Source organism: Saccostrea cucullata, unplaced genomic scaffold (assembly GCF_032062105.1).
Source record: "Saccostrea cucullata isolate Sc308-1 unplaced genomic scaffold, CSIRO_AGI_Scuc_v1 ctg1020, whole genome shotgun sequence".
NCBI classification, from domain to species: Eukaryota; Metazoa; Mollusca; class Bivalvia; order Ostreida; family Ostreidae; genus Saccostrea; species Saccostrea cuccullata.
Window position 1 is genome coordinate 375,840 of NW_026931054.1, and position 19,706 is coordinate 395,545.

Consider the following 19,706-nt stretch of genomic DNA (forward strand, 5'->3'; position numbering starts at 1 on the left):
CGTGCATAAATATATCCATTTCTAATTTTTTTCACGGAATTTGAAAGTTGTAGTTTCTTGATAATTTCCGGAATTGTTTCTTACATTAATTAGAATGAAGTTATAAAGCCGACAAGATGATGAAATCAGACGTGTGATTTAATAGCTCATTTTTGGAACACATGTGGAAATTCGGTGATTCAATGGTGTTGAAAATTATGGTAGCATTACGTTATGATACTAGTAATTTAATCAATCTCAGATTTTAAAATACTTGGACAGAAGGAAGGTTTGATTTTGGCTTTGTTATGCCCTAAAAAATTGATATTTTTAAAAAGTTTCTTTTTTAGAAAATGGAGTCCTCAGATATAACTCCTTACCTTATAATATCTATCAGGTATGCGGTAAAAAGAAAAAAAATGCAACGTCAGATGCCTGTGATCAACAGCTAGATCGCCCACTTCAATATTTCGATATGCTGTGTAAAAGTCTTTGAGAAATCACTAATCTTAGAATTTTTGCGGGCGATGCATGTGGTCTACGTTATTTAAGAAAATTGCTGCAACTTTTTCAAAACAGAAGTCTCTATTGAGACCGTAGCTCTACTGGTTTGTATTTAAAATAAAGGAAGAGAAAAGTAGCTGTTGGACTTGAAACAACAGAAATCAATAGAATAATTATCTTTGATTTAATCTCTGTTTGTGGCAAGATTGCGAACAGACTATTACTACAGGAATAGAAGACTTTTAAAAGTATTTCACAGAAATTATAGTAACCATGGCGACATCGTTTATAGAAATCAAAAACCTATAAAAAGAATTATGTATAGCTGACTGTAGTCTACTTTTGTGCCAAGTTATATAGAAATCAGACCAAAACTGTAGGAGTGTAGTGTTTTGAAAGTTTTTCACATAAACAACATTCTTTGAAATCAAAACCTTTTACACCGAATTATTGACCTCAGTGTGGTCTACGTGTGTGTCATGTGTCATGTTATATTGAAATCGGACTAAAATGTAGGAGAAGTAACGTATTGAAAATATTGGTAATTACAAGGTCATATAAGAATTCCTATGATCTTACTCTGTGGATTTTTAGCACAATTCTCAATTAAGCTTGGCCTTTCAGTAGGGCGTGACTTTCTCGACGCTACATGTTTATCGTCTGTCAAATTGTGACGTAGATTTTCATTGGTTGCACGCCAGATTAGCTAATCACCATTTTATTATTAGAATCGGTCAAATTACATAAGATCGAAAGCATTATTCTGACTAAATTTTACAATTGCTTTTCACCTAGGAGTAATATACATCAAAATACATGTGATAAAATCTAACGCATGTGTCATCGAGTGTAAAAAACAGGAAGCTCATAGGTGGGGCTAGTCATCTGCTACATCGCTGTTGCAACCAATGAGAATCTACGTCACCATTTGACAGGCGGTAAACAAGTAGCCTAAAGAAAGGCCAAACTTAGCTGAGAATCGTACTAAGAATTTAGAAAGTATGAGTTTTTGATTTCTCACAATACCAAATAAAAAAAACATATGGCCAAATTGTACTGCAATCGCAATCCTTTCTTTTTTGTTTGGTGAACCCCGCGTGAAATTAACCAAAAAAGATTACCCAAAAAAAGTAGCAAAGTATAGATATATTAATGCGATATTCCAAACCTGAAACGTCTAAAATGCAGAAAGTATGGTAACCTTTAAAACAACACTCTTTATTGTAATAAAAAATATCTTAAATAGAACACAGCAAAAAGCAACCAAAATCTAAGAAATTCTAAAACTCTTTTGGAAAGTTTCAAACATAAGCATATCTAAAAGTTTTCTAGGTAATGGAAGTCGTCTCATGGAAATAAATGGCAGGTGGTTGTGCGCAAAGTGCATGCGTAACACGTGGAGACATCGCTGTAGAAGTGGCTGCGGGTGATTCTGCAATGACGTCACAATAGTTCGCAGGTGCTTGTCCTCCATGAAGGCTGCAGGATAATCAGCGTCATCGAAAAACGTATCACACTCCTCATCTGATTCAGATTCACTGTCGTCACTCTCATCCTCGGGATAAAGTTGAAACTTATTTGGAATAACACATCCTGCCTCAATCAGAAAATACGTCATGTCCAAGTGGTCTTCGTCAAAATATTCCAAACACATTTCTAAAGGGCTCAGTCCATCAGCGGTTGTTATATTGATATCAGACCCGTTTTGCAGAAGTTTCAGTAAAAAGTCTTTATTTGCGAATTTGACACAGTGATGAATGGCACAGTAGCCATCTGAGTTCACGTTATTGGCGTCCACTCCATGCTGTAACAAGGCAACAGCAAGATGGATGTTGTTTTTCATAATAGAATTGATAAGAGATTCCTGTAGGTCTGATTCACCCGGATTATCATTGGTAATCACAGCTTTAGCAAACTCTTCTACTTCTGGGTGATACATGTCTCCTAGAGCCATCAGTAAGTTTTCATCTGGTTCCGAATTACTGACGTTATCTTTGGCATCCAATACACCGCATCCATTGATGAGAAAACGTGCAGTTTCAATGGCATTGTGTGAAAAAGAAATAGAGAGAAGACTCTTTCTGCTGACATGTCCAATTTCATCGTTTCTTATATCCATTTTTGCACCATGAGATAGTAGAATGTCAAGGGCTTCAACATTATTTAAACGACATGCGAGCATTACGGGAGTCTCAATGTAAGAATATACAGAAGCTGATGACGTCAATTTACCACAAGCATTGGGGTTAGCCCCTGCCTGTAACAGCCATGACACTGTAGTACTCTCAATCTGACCGACGTGGGAGGACATGGCGTATATAGCTGCGAGAAGAGGGGATTCCGTTAAGTTGTCGTCGGTTTCATTGGGTGACGCACCGTACCTGAGCAGGTATTTGGTCATTGCGTTGTGACCATTTGAAATCGCAAAATGTAAAGGAGTGCTGGTGCTTTGGCCGGCTTTGGTCATTTTATTCAGAACCTGGCTAACATACTCCCTATCCATTTTGGAAGAAAAGGGATAATTAGAAAATACCCAGTTTTGTAATAAAATTCTCATAGCCCTGATATCCCCTTTACTGGCAATCAGATGCATCGGATATTTTCCATTCGAGTCATTCTTCAACAAATCACAGCCACCTTTAACTAACATTTTCATCACTTCGTAATTCCGATCACATATTGCAATATGTAAAGCAGTATTGTCAGCGTGGTCCGTCACATTGAGATCCGCCCCAGCCTGTATGAACCACCTGATGACATTTTGGTGGTTGTTTTTGACGGCAAGAGCTAGTGGTGATACGTTGGTAAGTGGGTCGTACTTGTTTAGGTTACATTTGGGATGCTGCGTCAGTTTGTGTACCACGTCGAAACATTTCTTGCTGATCGCCAGGAAAATTGGTGGCTCTTTATCGTAGTCTTCTACATTAACTCCACAGCCCGCTTCGATGAGGAATTGGGCGATGCTGCTTTGGTTTGCTGACAGAGCAGCACACAATGCTGTTCCACGCATACCCAATAGGAAATCCATTGCTGCACCTTCTTTAACCAGTTTCTGTACTTGCGGAAGATCTCCGCTTATAATTGCACGGTTAAGATTTTCTGCAAGTGCCATTTCCTATTCGAAAAAGAAAAAAAAAATTGCACGACATCAAGAACTGATTACAATCTTTAAAAACAACCCCAAAACAAATGATGCTTATTAAAATCATTAATGCTCCTGAATAATCCCCTTGGATTAAATGTACAAGATACAAGACAAGTGTCAACCATATGAAATTTTAATTTTTAGCTATGATATATCCATGTACTTTGCCTGTGTGGTTTGGTTTCATTCATGAAAACTATTCACAAGTTCTGGAAAAATTACCATTCTTTAACATCAATTATAGGTTTTCATTGTGAAAATACGTACATGCATTTTTGATATGTTCAATATTATAGCATTTTACTACCATCACCTCTTCTTATTATCCCTCTTCTTATTATCCCCTAGGAGATGATTTGGAGGGAACACAATAATGTGCTTGTCAGGGTGCGTATGTGAGTGTGGGTTTAGTTTGCCTATGTGCGATACAGACCAGAGTGACGTAATTTACATCCAGATCGATGTCGAATGCTGATGCTCTTTAAGTGGATGCGCCGCTTTGCGGTGCCCTAAAGAAGGGATTTCTTGTTAGCGTCTGGTTTCTGACTAAATGAAACATTTACAGTTTATTTGCCTATTCGTATGAAACAATTAAGTCATGCTTGTTTTTTTTCCACTAAGTTTTGAATTTTTTTGTAAATAATTTTGAGATATGATCCATCATACTACTTGAAATCACAGGTGTTCGTAGACATGTATCCCTACCCTCCCCCCTTTTCAACATTAAAATAAGTATTTTTCTCTGACAACTTATCTATATGGTTTCTATTTGAAAATCACATAAATATATCAATCATATGCAATTTTTATTCACATACGCGTATACAAGAATAAGTTGTCAGAGATTAGAAATGAAAAAAAGAAGATTTTTTAAAAATTAATATTGAAAGGGGGTGGGTAGAGATAATCCTGTCCACGAGCACTTGTGTCTGAAATGAACTTGACATCACAGGGTTGGAAAGGATAAATCACGGTGTAGTACCTAAACGGTTGCTATCAGAAAAAATTGCGCGTTCGTTACTGCTATCTGAAAATTGAGCGGTTGCTAGTGGAAAAAAATGGACGAAATTGTAAGTATTTTTCTTCGCTGGCTCAACAAAATGGTCAATAATTCAGTTATTAAAGTTTAGCTTTTTCACCCTTACGGAACGTTACATACATTTTGAAACTAACATGTATATTTAGAATTTTAATGAATTGAAGGATTGCTGATATATAAGACGAAAACTGTCGAAAGCGTTGGACACATTTACATGCACGTAAGAAATATAATAAAATTGCGTCAAAACTTTTAGATATTTGATAAAAATGAATCGACAGTTCGTTGTGTACACTATTTGTAAATATTATTGGTTATTTTATATCATTGTCCGCTTTCATGGGTTTCTTACGAGCTAGAGCGTTTTTATTAAGAGAATCTTGTGTTACGGCTACTATTAGACAAAGGCACCGGTTACTATTTGAATAGGTTTAAGTTTTCAAATTTCATGAAATCACATCTTCAATTTACATATGTTATGCAATTATAGTTCCTAAGAAAACTATATATATACCGTATATTCTTTCTTAATGATTGACTTGTCGTGTATGTTACTTTCGATCATATAATGACAAATTAATCGTATATTTATATGTACAATGTATACATGTTGTAGTGGAGTTTGTATGTACCGGTATACATATGTACCCTGTACACATAGGCAGGCTAAGCCTTCCCATTTTTTTTTTTTGCAAAGATACAGACATAATATAGGCACTGAAAACTTATCTTTTTTTCATTGGACCAGGTGTAGCCCCCCCCCCCCATCTTTCAATTTGCTTCCGACGTCTATGGCACATGCACACACACACAACTGTTTTGTGTTTTAAATCATGTGACCATTCAATTTATTATATTCCAGCTATGTTATTATGCCAGATTGATTAAAGAGATTTGGAATTTTAAAAAATCATAATTATCGATTCACAAAAACGAAGATTATTTTTTTTTACGCAACCCACCTCTACAAAACCTACAAATTAGCAATCTCTATATCTGATTTTTAAAAAAATATGAATTGAAAAATGAATAAAGCTCACATAAAGTTATAAAGTTTTGCTGTCCAACGTCGATAATTACTCAAGTACAAATTTTAATGAAAATATATTAAGTCAATTTACAAGAAATTCGACAGTAAAAAGAAGTGGAAAACATTAATGTAAAAACCACGCTTTCTTTTGTGTCTTTTCTTACCTATATAATTTAAAGAACTCTTAAAAGCCTAACATCATGTTTTGAATATTGCATGTTAGTCGTTCAACGAAGTGAACGAACCAATGCATCACCGTACTTCGAAAAAGAAATATGGAATTAGAAATATTTGACAAAGCTTATACTTTAACTTTACTAGCTATTATACATGTTTAAGTATACATGTAGGCTACAAAAATCCCCAAAAACTCTAACTTAAGAAAGGTTTTAAAGAAATGATTGTGTTATAGATAAGTTTAAACTTTAGATTTAAACTTTAAATGTAACACATAACCTTTACTTTCTAAAATGTTCATTGAAAGGCCTGTTGATTTTCTGCCAAGCATAACTTTTACTTTATTGAAAATTTTCATTGAAGTCCCCCCTTTTTATTGCAGTATAGTCCAGAAAAAATGATAAAAGAAGTTTGACAATTTTCCTTTTTTTCCATGTCAGCCTTTTTAAAACTAGATTTGAATTTTTCTGCCCCCCCCCCTTTCAAAATCGAAGTTACACCCCTGAGTTAAGATGGTAAAAGTCAACTACATATATAGACATCTTATTTCACATGCAAATTGTGATATTTAAAATGTATATTTTAGACATTTGCTGCCATAAGTTTGTTTCATATCTCTGTTAATAAGGAAAATTTTCAAATAGCAGCCGATGCGATGTTTTCAGTTATTAACCGGTGCAATATATGCAATGACCCTGATAGCAACCGTAACTTTAAAAAATCGTGTTTTATCCAAAAATTTCTTTTAAAATACACTATTCAATTTTTAAAAATTATTTCCAGTATTATTATAGATTATCAAATACCAAAATACCCACAATCTGAATAATAGATGATATAAAAAAGCATGAAAACTGGGTATTTTTTGACTTAAGATTTGGTACAGGCTTCGGAAATTTTACTAATTCTAAATTATTAGAGGGCTATTCTGCAAATTACACATGAAAACTAGAAATACCTTACTTGTTCGTGCACCCGGACTTTTCAGAGACTATCTTGATTTGGGGCATAATTTCACTGTTTTACAACTTGTTCTAAGAGTTTTCAACATATTTATTTCTGCTAGCAGCCGTACAATTTTCGAATAGCAACATTGAACGCGGTTTTGTTCCGATAGCAGCCGTTTAGGTTTTAAATGCCAAATTCCTAGTTAGCTGCAGTTTGACCATTAGAGGCCGCTACAGTTCTGCCACTAATATACTCATAGTCCACAAAATCATGAAAATGTCTTGGTACCCCCTGCCTATATTGGTAAATATAGGTAGGGGGTATCCAGTATACGAAACAAGTGCCTGTGGATCCGCCCCTGTTTTATTAAATAACGAAGAAAATGTCAAAAAACTTACACTTTCTTTTGAGACGTTGGCAGAAGTTGCATAATCAGCAATCCACACCTTTTGTAGCATTTTTAGATAATCATTTAACAAAATGTTTTTGCCTGAATCGCTAAAATGTTTAATCCGAAAGGAAATCTACGGCGCTACGTTTTTGCCTTAATCAAAGCAGAAAGCTGTCGGTGTTTATTTTTTGTTATTGATACCTGGTACCAAGTAAACTATACTTGTATTCAATATTCTGTATATCTGTTATCAGGTTCTGATTTTATTGAACATTGTGGTAACTAAAAAAAATTATTTCAAAACATTACTCCTCATTAATTCTCAGCAAGACTTTTAATCAGTTCTTGATTTTTTTTTTTTTTTTTTGCAAAAAGCACTACTAGGACAAACGAGAGATACTAGTATATATGGTAGTTCTAAGAGTATACTCCTCCTACATGTTTGGACTTATTTCCTTTTATTATACCTCTACTGATTTTTCCCTATACATAACATTAGATCATTAGATGTGACTAATTCCCTAGAAATCGTTATGGACTAATTCCCGTGCATTAGTCAAGTGAGCTAATCCCTGCTTTGGAAACTAATTCTCGGTTATCCGCAATCATCTAGATTTTACTTTTACATTGGTACATGTACGATATGCGAATGGACTAATCCCCGTGTTAGTTCAGTGAGCTAATCCCTGCTTTAAATTAGGCTATCTCAATCCTCTAAATTTTACGTTTGTATCAGTTATTATAAAACAGTTAAAAGTATATCATTGCGGGAGTTAACAGGTTTCCAGTTCCCCTCGACCAAGACCATTTCCCTCGGGAAATACATTGTAGTCCTGGCCCAGTGGCATAGCATCGTTTTTGAAAGTTGTTGGGCCAGCCAGAGAAAAAAAAATTTTTTACTTACCTGAAAAAGTTGACAAGCAAAAAAAAAAAAAGGAAAAGTTGCCCAAAGTCGAAAATCCTATTTCGTTGGGGGGATGGGGGAGGGGGGTAGGTTAACTTTTCTCAGTCTCAACTACTTTTAGGACCTATTCTAATACTACATTTTCGGTAAATCATCACTAAAAGTGGGCGGGCCAACCAGGCTTTCAATCAACATTTCCTATAGTATAAGTAAGGTTGGGAAAAAAAGTGGGGGGGCAGCCCCCCCTGGCCCCCCCGGTTGCTACGCCCCTGTGGCCTTGGGGAACAGGAATCTGCTTACTCCCTAAATGATACGCTTTAACATAATAATAATTAGACTTAGTATTAATGCCCCAAGAAACATATCTCTTATACTAGATAATACACTGCATCTACATGTATAAATGGTGTATCCAAGATTATTATTATCAGATTTTTCTTTGACATTCTTTCAGAATGCAACTCATCCTATTGTTTTGGTACAATTTCATTAAGAGTAATATTGACACAAGATATTCATTAACATTTAAAATTTCTCCTAAACATTGTGTAGATTCTTTACATAGGGTCAATTACTCAAATTAACCTTACATCAGTCTTAAATTCCTCCGAAGTTTGTCCTATCAGAGGGACAATACAACTACAGTACTTACAAGACCCAGAGAGTATTGGACATTAACAACTCAGATTGTTTCTCATCTATTTATTATAACAATTTTGGCTGTCACAAAGAAAGAAAAGAAGTCTGGTTGACAAAATTGTACAAATATTACATACTCTACAGACTGAATTTAAAAGACATGATTTCAGTAAATCTGGAAGCAAAACAGGAGGCCTTAATCATCAATATTGTGCCTGCTTTACATATACCCTGTATTGCCTTTTCTCTCAACCTATTAAATCAAACCAGTTGTCCAAGATAAATGGTCATCTATATAATATAATTATATACAGAAAATTTTCTATACAGCTAAACCTAAACTGAAGAGAAATCGTGAACAAATTAGAATTTCACACCAATTTGTCTCAGCAGGGATGATCAGGAAAACCTTCAACCTTTTCTAATTTTCTATTTTCTTAACTTAAATCAACTTGGATTGAGATTAATGTTTAGCAGTGATGTTTAGTACAACTATCCCATGGTTCTTAAAGGAAAAAAAATTATAACACAGGGGGTGGGGGCGAGGGTGGGTATTAAACTCATTGATTCTTATTCATGTGCTTATTTTACACTAATTAAGCATGCATCATTACAACACACATACATGTATCTACTCACTTCAGATTTACTCAGGTAAGCTAATTTTAGATGTACCATATGGTTAGATATCTGACCTCAAAAATATGGGGATGGATGCCATGATTCCTTTTTTAATGAATAGCAACTTATTACAAATAATAAACAAATACTTGCTGTACACAGAAACTACCCAGCTGTATCCACTAATTTACAGATAGGAGCACGTTTAAAAGTAATCTATCAACTTTTCTTCTGTTCATAAAATATGATGGTAAATCTTAGGTTGTGTTAATGTAACTTTAATTAAATAGCCAAAATTTGTCATATTTTTTGGCCTTAGGTAATCATTGATGAAGCCTCGGTTCAAAAAGCTGCTGGTTATTATAATGAAGGAGTAAACACAACAAGGACACTAAAACGTAACAAAAGTTAACAATGTGGTACTATATAATCAAGCTTGTCATTTCTTAAGTATACCAGAAATACAAAAAAAATCTGGCTTTTGACAAATTTCCCTGAAACAAATACACAAAAACATTTAAAATCAAGGATATGCTTTTCTACTTTGTTCAACTACTATTCATCTATTCCTCTAAAGCTGCCCATGCCTCTCTTCACAGATTTTCAATCTTCCTGTATCAATGTGTTAATGATCTCCAGTCTGACATCACTTAATCAAAGAATACAAGGAGACCACAGAAGTGTTTGTTTTGGCCCCTACAGAGTCCGAGTTCAGTAAATCCATGGATTAAGCCTTCCTCTGTATCACTCGTCACTCTGATGAACATAGCGGGAATCCTTAAACAACTCCTCTCTTCTCTCCATCAGATAACTGAAACATTTATAACAAGTATCAATACCTATAGTTACCGATAATAATATTCACATGTAAAAAGATCTCGGTGTGTTTATATTCCGGTAATACATTATACATAAAAGAACTGTTCTTTGCACTTCTTCCAGAAAAATAAAGTCATCTTTAAACATTCACTTTTCTGTTTGTTCTAGACAATCTGAATATTCATTTTTTTGTACTAATTTTTAGTCCCTACAGGACATTAGAGATTCCCTACAGACAGACAATATACATGTACATACTCCAGGAAGCAGTGAAGGAGGGAGAGCAGAGCCTTGACTTTGTGGTCCTCCATACTCATACTGGTGATCAGGTCAGGAAGTTTTACTGCAAACAAAAGCTAATACAAATAAATTAATATATAAAAGAGGATAACTAAAAACAGAATTTTAGTCCTTTGTGCCTTACGAAGTGGTTAAACAGTGTACAGAATCATCTTTGGACTAGAAATTGAACATTTATCTGAATCTATTCTATTTATCTACTCATACATCCTACTGCCTCTATACTATCCAAAAATGTTTATATAAAATGGTGAGAAAAATCAAACAAAGCAACTCAGGTGACATAAAAACAAATTTAGATAATTGATTACCAAAGAGCCGCAAGAGATGGTGTGCTCCATACAGGAGGGAGGGTGCTGTGGGGTTAGCCTGTAATTTCTCTGGGGGCAGGAGCTGCCAGGACAGAATCCTATCCAGAATGTCTTCTTTACAGGACTCGGATGACGCCGCGCTGCTGGCCTTGCTGCCCTGACTGGCGTTGTCTGATGGCTTCTGAGACGTGGTGACCGTGTTGGGGACCAGGAGGGGCGGGGGTGCGTCCTCAGGATCACGAGAAGAGTGAGCCTCTGTCCCCGAGTCTGGGGGCTCAGTTTTCACAGTTGTCGAACACATTGGGTGACTTGAGCTGAGCCTACGACTTCTACGAGTTTCCTTCTTTCGAGAGCCCTCTACTTTTTGTTCTTCTTTGTCGGTCTCCTCTGATCCTGTGGAGTGTTCATACTGCCCCTGTTTAGAGTCTGTGATTTTTCTAGCATTTTCTATTGCTGACTGTCTCGTTAATCTTCTGGGAGCTAGCTCTTCCTGCTCCGATATTTCAAATTCAATCTTGTCTTTGAAAATTTCAGGGGATAGTTTTGGAATCTTAGGAGACACATTTCCATTGGATGAGGATGCCTGACTTGTTCTTAAATTGTGTTTTCGTTTCATAGGAGACTTTTTGGGAGGAGGTGAGTTTGTTGTGGGACTGAAATAGAAATATTATCCTCATAAATAAGAATTCAGACTTTTTATTGAAAATAAGGACTTTAAAAGTGAGAAATGAACAAACCCATCGGTGCTATGGGACTTTTGTTTCTGTGAGGCAATCAGTCTATCAAGCTGTGTTCTCTCAGAGGTGTACAGAAGGATGAGGGGGAGAGTGTAATCAAAACAAAGACGAAGTCCATCTACCATCTCCTTACACAGGGGAATACTGTAAAACATTGCATTGAATTGTTAGACAATCAATGTAACCAACTGTTATGCAGAACTGTTTAAAAGCTGAGGTAAAAGCGAAAATATTTTTTTTATTTTTCATATACATGTACATGTACTTATTTGTCCTAAGATTTGCATTTTTCAAGAAAAACTCAAAATAATAAATATGACCAAAGTAATTTGTAAAGTAACACCAACCCTAACACAACTTGAAATGATTTTCCCTTTAACAAATTTTTTTTTTTTTACCTAAACTGTGTATAGCAAATACAAGTAAAGATTATTCCTAATTTCTAAAGTGTTTTTTTTTTAAACCATAAAAATTAGAGATCAAAAGACCTGACAATGTGTAAAAAGTCATTAATAAAAGAGCCAAAAAAAAAATTCATAACAACAGTCTCGGGCAGATTAGGAACATCAGATAACCAACAAAAAAAGTTGAAGACCGATAGGAAAGAACAACTCAAAATCAATATAAAATCTGAGGCTGCTGAAAACAAGATGAACTATCCCAATCAAAGGAAAACAAATCTCCATCTATGCAAGATAAATTACTTCTTTCTTAACAAACTACAAAAACTCATCTTATACATCAGTTAGACTTACTTTCTTTCCACAGGTACGGTAGTTGAACCCTCTTTGTTGAGAACACTGCTCTTAGCTGTATTACTGAACAGCACATTCACACAAAAAGATTTGACAAATTCCTCCAATATTGATATGATATTTGGCTGTGCTGGTAAATTTAAAACCTACAGCAAACAAAAAAGTTCTACCTTTAAGTTATTAAAAACATAAATTGAGCAAATGAATTCATAAATCGTCTATAAACCTGCTTCATTTCTGTGAATGTTTCATTTATTACTTTTCAGACCCTCCTACCCTTCCCATCACATTTAAGTTTGCAACAAACAACTTTCTTTGTCTACAGATTTTACTTTTACTTTGATTTTACTTTTTTTTTTTAATAAAACATCCTTATAAATGAATATTTTTCTTTGTATTTCAATATTTGTGATGGACTGATATTTAGTACGGTAATCTATAATTTTCTTTTTTTCAATTCTTTTTTCAGAATAAATCAATACACTGTTTAAGCTTTTCTTTATCAAAAGAAGATTAAATTCTTACCATATCCTGCTTGCATATAGCTATATAGTCCTTTTCCAACTCTTCTTTTAGCAGTGGAGGAAGCTCTATGTCCACATTAACCTTTCTCTGCATAAAGAAATAGACAACATGAAAATTCTGTCACTACCACAAAACACTTTATAGATTATATGAAATATCAGATCAAAATTTCATCACACACAATATCTGTATGCATGACCTTTTTGTCCTCAGACTTGTTACTATAGTTACTCCCATCATCCTCACTACTGTTGGTACTCTGCATGAAAAGTTTTTATTTCACAAGTACAGTAACAGCTTATTTGAGCAAAAGTATTTTTATAAAAACCAAAATATTGATTTAAAATGTGTCTTTCCAAATTAAGAGTAAAAAAAGGAATTTTCTTTACTGACCTGACAATCAGGTTCCTGGATGGAACCATTCTGTATTTGTTCAATGAATTCATTGTTTTCTGTTTCATCTTTCTTTTCCTCCTCCTCTGTTTTCTCATTCTCACTCTCTGAGCTAATGTAATCATCATCCTCGTATGGACTGTCTCCATCATCTTCAAACAAAGGTGGTTTCCCTCGAAAAGCCTTCCTGAGAATTCTGTCAATCCTCCTATTACGTGCACTGTTTATCCGACTACAGTGATATACAAAAGAACTTTTAATGTGTTGCTTTTCTTTAGTAGTATAAAACAATTTTTTCAAGATTATTTTCTTGAAGTATGTTTAATTTGAAGGTTAATGTGATTTTATAATCTTTGGAGACAATAAACGGAACACCAATTAAAATAATGTCAAAAGACTGAAAACGTAACGTTAAGTTGTACTGAAATGAATACATTGGTTTGAACCAAATCATGTTTTTTTACATCTCCTTGATGCAACTAAAGCTTGTCAACAAGTTCAGATCACTCACTACTTCTTGGTGGTGTCAGCTAACTTTTTCATCAACTGTCTGTTTTCTTCTGTATTTTTCAAAACATATGTTTCTGGAACAATACGATCCCAACTGAAATATAATAAAAATATTGCACATGAAGTAATGTTTAGAAGACAGAATGTGAGATGGATTGTTGCTAGGAATAGTGTCTTATTTCTTTTTATTTATGAAGAGAAGTTATATAGAAAATTAACACACTAAAATCCAGAACATGTCAAATAAATCTTTACATTTCACAGGAACATTACATTTTAAAATCTCATTCCAATATCATTATGTGAGCTATATACATGGATTGTTGCAAACAATTGAGGAATAGTAACTTGTGTCTTATTTCTTTTTGTTTATAATAAATCATATAAACTTATCAAAAATTATGAAGAGAAGTTAAATAGAAAATTAAGTCACTAAAATCCAGAACATGTCAAATAAATCTTTACATTTCACAGGAACATTACAATTTAAAATCTCATTCCAATATCATTATAACAGATATAATAAAGTCCAGTTAAAAATCACTATATTTAGCGAGTGAAATATATAGCTAAATCTACCAAAAAAAAGTTGCGACCTATACCATAGCTAAATAGCTTTATTTACCTATATAATATAGCTTTATTTAGCTATTTCAGAGTAAATTTCTGTTTTATGAAAAGCAGACAAAAAGTCGCATAATGAGGCAATAATAGTTTTCAACTTTGAAATGGACTGAAAACAATTCACCAAAAACCCACTTATAAAAATGTTTCTCCTTTTGTTCAATTGAAATCAAAGATCTAAAAGTTTTGGGGCTATGTATAACAGTTAATCTGTGAGTAAGCAGCTACTTTAACAAAGAAAATCAGTTTTGGTCAACAAGATAATTGATTGGTAATAATTGAGCACAATGCAAGACAATCACACTTAGTCATGCCTCACCGCACTTCCAGCTATCCAAACAACAGAGATGCATTTTTTTGGTTAAAAAGTGTTTAAAAGAGGCAATGTTTTTACTATCTATGCCCTAGGTTGTTTTTTTTTTAAAAACCTTTTAAAAAAAATATCAGCCATAATTCATATGCGACTTTTTGTCTGCTTTTCATAAAACAGAAACTTTTTCCAAAACATCTAAGTAAAGCTATATTATATAGGTAAATATAGCTATATAGGTAGATTTAGCTATATAGCTAAATACAGTGATTTTCCTGGACCTATATAATTCTCTGATTTGGGTATGAGTTACAACTTACAAATAATTAATCAATTCAAGCATCTTTGATAGCATCATGACCAATGAAATGGCCGATGAGATGTGTATATTTGTGTTACTAAAAATTACCTGTTATTCCAACCCTGAAAATGTACATGGTATGCAGGAATCTTGGTGCCAGCTAAATCTTTAGAGGAAGTCGTGTCTAAAATCTGTAAAACATTGAATCTCATTTCTCATACAAAACTTCAAAAGAGTATTATTAATTTAATCATTATCATCTGTCATCATTCGATTGAACATGTATTGCAGTTGTTGCAAGTACTTTGAAAAATAAGATATTAGTATTAAAAAAAGAATTAAGTATAAGATTGTAGATAAAAATACCTTTGCATCATACAAAACCCGAGCTTTCGTGGGATCTGGTTCAAAACATAGCACGAATTCGCCAACAGAAAAGAGAAACTTCACGCCCCTTGTCGACATAACAAAGCAAAAATTAAATGCACAGATAATAAAATATAGTGTTTTTGATATTAATGACCAATTTTGCCAAGAGTAGAGATATAAACAGCATTCCAATTACATTACTTTGGGAAAATTTTTAACTATTGTATTCCCGCGTTTGTTGAATCGGAAACCGGATCTAGACATTAAAATGCAAAATCGGAACCGTCGGACTTATCGACGCTGGATAGGGGGTTACTTCTCAGAGTTAGAATTATTTTTAGAAATTAATAGGATCATATTGGCGGGTTTTTTTTTGCAAAATTAGTTAATGATTTCAACCATACATAGGCATCGGAACCGTTTTTCCCCCCAAACATAGACTTAGTATAGGCTTTCAACATTGCGGTGTAGGTTTAGCCCCCCCCCCCCCCCCACACACACACCACCACCACTTTCCACAGACACGTTGCAGCATAGGTTAAAAATAAGGAAAGTGGTGGCGTTTGGAAAAAAAATGTTCTGAAAAACAATGGACAGGACATATATAGACCTATTCCTTTTTTGTTGCTTGTCAGGTATTTTTGAAGGTCTAAAAAAAATTCTTCCACTTAGCACCCCCCCCCTTTCAATTTGCTACCGATGCCAATGACAGGTTTGTGCCAAAATAATTGATAGTTTGAAATATTTTTAAAATTATATTAAGGAAAATTCCATTTTCCTCTAGTCTAATTTAAGGGGGGGGGGGTGTCTACTATATTTCAAATTCATGCATGAAACTAAAAAAAAAAAAATAATTACTATTTTTCATCCACTTTTTTTTTAAAAGTAAAAAGTATAATAGACACAAATTTCAAAAGTTGGAGCATTAAGCAATATGTTTTTCAGTCTACTCTTCCCAAGCATTCATGACATCCTAGTTTTAAGTCAGATTACTTGATTCAGCATTCTCTTGGAAAATATTCTGCCACTTTTAGACAACATCTATGTCCAGAAATGAGCAACAGCCAACTAGAAATGCAATGAATACCGTCCAGTCCATTAAATACAAAACCCACAATATAGTATGCCTAAAATTTTTATAAATATATGCTATTACATTATTATAGTTCATTTTTACTTAATTATGCACTTGTATTTTCGAATCATTACTTACTGCTGCAGATAAATAAAATCCAAAATTTGATGTCAGATATTTTATTACATTAACTTGCATGTTACACATGTATAATGATTGTGTAAATAACAAATAAAGCTGACACAATTCTAATTGATTGACATTTTTAAATGAAAATAAATGAATCACTCAGTTCACTTAAAATAATAATATAATAAAATGTATGACTGTCACAGTACAAATATATATTTAACATTCACATAGGCAGTACAACCATTTAGTTTCCATGTCATTTATACAATTTAAATTATTATAATCTATGGAAATTAATTTTTTGGATGGTATTTCAAAATAGTTGCTATTACACACTCCTCATCTCTCTATACCTCACAAATGATGGTCTTACACAATGATACCCGACTGAAATTAATTGAATTGAAAAATGAGAGCATGGAAATTGCAAAACCAGCAATTAGATGTCCACCTCTTATTAAGGGGGTTTGTGTTACGTGAACAGTTATTTACCGGGATTATAATATATCTGCAATAATTTTCTGTCCAACATACTTTGATTTAAAAAAAATTCAATGAAAGGGGAAGCCCAAACCCTACTGTAACAAAGTCTATACAGTAAAACATACCTATAGCTAATACACTTGTAATGAATTGATGCTTACAGCAAATTTTTTTTCACTTCCAGTGGCTTTAAAATACATTATGCACTAAAACGCATTTAACCAAATACGTTTATAACAAACCAAAACCATCCATCCATTGGGACTTCGTTCTAAGCTTGTCTTACTTTGTATACTGTGTATAGAATGTATCACATACTTTTAAACTTTATAACTAAAAAGATTTTAAAGATATCACAAAAAGCTTTGCACATCATAAACAATTAACATATAGAAATTATTTTTAAATAATTTCAACTTGAACAGACTCTTCAAGAAAAACAGTTTCAAGTCAAAAACTAATTCAATTTTTTAATACCAAAAAAAAAAAAACAAACAAACAAAAAAAAACCCCAAAACAGAGTGAAAAAAAATTCTCCAAAATGCTAAAAATGGGTGCTACATGTATTTCTTACTTTGATCTTCCAAAACAGCAATAATATACTGAAATGAAAAAGAAACGCAGGGTAGCATAATTGTAGATAAAAATTTGACCACATGACCGAAAATTATGAAAATTGGTCAGATGGGAAATTTAGTTACTGTGCATCAAAATCAGTATTCAGAATTACTCAACCGTAGAATTTATGACGTCACCTAGGGAAAACGCTAAAAAGCCCAAAACACGTGCAATTTGATAACGACGTGTTTGTCCACAAATCTTGTTGCATTATTTGATGCATATGAGGTATGCACATCGTTTTTCAATATTAAGAGACATTATGAATTTATTGCAATCTTGGCACAGTTTACGGAAGTTCAATGAGGTCTTGTTTTCGAATTGCCTCATTAATGAAAAAGGCAACAACGGTTTACTAAGCAGTCTCTTGTAAATTTTCCCCCATAAAACTTTTTAGCCGTTGTCAGAGAGGGTCTGGAGTGGATTTCAATCAACCCTGACGCTGACGTTAACGCGAAACAGAGCCATGTTACGAGCGGGTTATTCATCCTGCCATCTCTTAAATCGCCACCTTACTACCACAAAAACAGCCATTTATAGTGTACACGATTATAATCATTACATTCATACGAAATTTGAAAGAAAACAATTCCGCAATTTGGTTTTTTGAGCCAGTCAACTTACTGTTGTATTCCTCTCACTGGCGCATGCGCGCGTCGTTTGACTTATTTTTTTTGCGTGGTTACCCATGCTAAATATAGCCAGGGTTTGAAAGATAAACACTCTGGTGAAATTCCATGCAAAGGAGAAATAAGACTCTGACAGATGCACGAGATGGACATTGAAGATAATGAGAGTTTTCGATTTTCCCTTTTGGGGGGTATCGTCATTTGAGCTTCAATAACTCATGAATAATTACACAAAATCATATAAGAATTTGGTTATATCTTTTTGAAAGATGATTTTAAAAGTTAGATAGGAAAACTAAAGAGTATTTTAAGAAAAAACAAATTTAATTCACCTCAAAAGTTTACCCTGCGTTTCTTTTTCCCTTCAGTATATAAACAAGAGGCTCACAGGCCACATTGCTCACCTTTGTTACTCTGATCCTGCTGTTTTTCAGGTTCATCAAGTTTTCCCTTTTAATATTCCTATTAATTTTGTTCATATATTTTGGCCTATATAAAGCCCTAGCTACCTGGTAATCACCTATTAAGGATATCCGATCCTCAGCCAGGAAGGATAACTCCAAAAATTTATAATTAATTTGAAATGCATCAAAATGAGGCTTGAAAGTGAAATTTTTTATGCAACAATTTTCATTGTATTCATCTCTAAAAGATTCAAGGTCTTTGGAAGTCTTAGAAAAGATCTTATAAAAGTTGACATTTGTACCCTACCAAAGGAGAAAAAATTAATACAGTTTTAGAGAAATAAGATTTTCTTGAATCCAGTCGTAGATACCAATACTTATTACCATGATATGAAATTAGAAGTATTGTGTGGTGTCTTGCAATGATAATAAGAGTCTTTTACACTATGTATTATAGAATATATGACGGAAAAAGAAGACAAAAAATACCAAATATGTATAAAATTCATGACAATTTCTCTGAATGTCTGGATACCTATTGTTTTTTAACCTAAAATATATTTGTTGATCAATTTGCAATTAGAAAATGCATTACTGAAGTTTTAATTCGCATTTTCTGCAAAAATATTGGAAATTTGACAATTTTCCCTATATAATATGATTAACTTTAATCTTTAACTTTAAAGAAATACTGTGGATAAATTTACATAACTTTGTGAATTCAGAGATACTTTTATGAGTATTTTTGATTACTTAACTGCTAAATTTATAAACCTGAGGATCGGACTACCTTAACCAAACTTAAATCCACAATATATGCATGATGACTCAAAATGTCAAAATTACTGTTTTCTGAAGAAGATTTAATTGTGGCTCTCCTGTTCTTAAAAAATACATGAAAGACAATTGCCTATAACTTTGGTTTCTCATTGAAGTCATATCTTTAGCCCAGGCACTGGTTTTAAAAGATTCCAACAAAATCTGTCCTTGTGTAAAACTTTAAAGATGATCAGTATTCAGGCTAAAAGTAACTT

General features: G+C 33.6%; 1 protein-coding gene across 1 annotated transcript; it reads right to left on the minus strand.

Annotated features, from left to right (window-relative positions):
• Positions 1 to 1,680: 1,680 nt before the first annotated feature.
• LOC134231208 (uncharacterized) lies at positions 1,681 to 15,578 on the minus strand. The gene is made up of 12 exons (XM_062713136.1): positions 15,329 to 15,578; positions 15,071 to 15,153; positions 13,729 to 13,821; positions 13,218 to 13,449; positions 13,024 to 13,083; positions 12,825 to 12,911; positions 12,300 to 12,445; positions 11,545 to 11,688; positions 10,808 to 11,460; positions 10,451 to 10,539; positions 3,087 to 3,598; positions 1,681 to 2,867 (listed from the first exon to the last, which is right to left on the minus strand). Exons 1-12 carry the CDS (start codon positions 15,425 to 15,427, stop codon positions 1,754 to 1,756), a joined length of 3,312 nt encoding a protein of 1,103 aa, XP_062569120.1. The 5' UTR covers positions 15,428 to 15,578; the 3' UTR covers positions 1,681 to 1,753.
• Between the last annotated feature and the right edge of the window lie 4,128 nt (positions 15,579 to 19,706).

Coding starts and splice junctions, on each gene's coding strand:
- LOC134231208 (XM_062713136.1), bottom strand. CDS start 15,427: ATGTCGACAAGGGGCGTGAAGTTTCTCTTTTCTGTTGGCGAATTCGTG. Junction 13,084..13,217: donor TCCAGGAACCTGATTGTCAG/GTCAGTAAAGAA, acceptor CTTTTCATGCAG/AGTACCAACAGTAGTGAGGA. Junction 3,599..10,450: donor TTCACTGCTTCCTGGAGTAT/GTACATGTATAT, acceptor TTTTTCGAATAG/GAAATGGCACTTGCAGAAAA.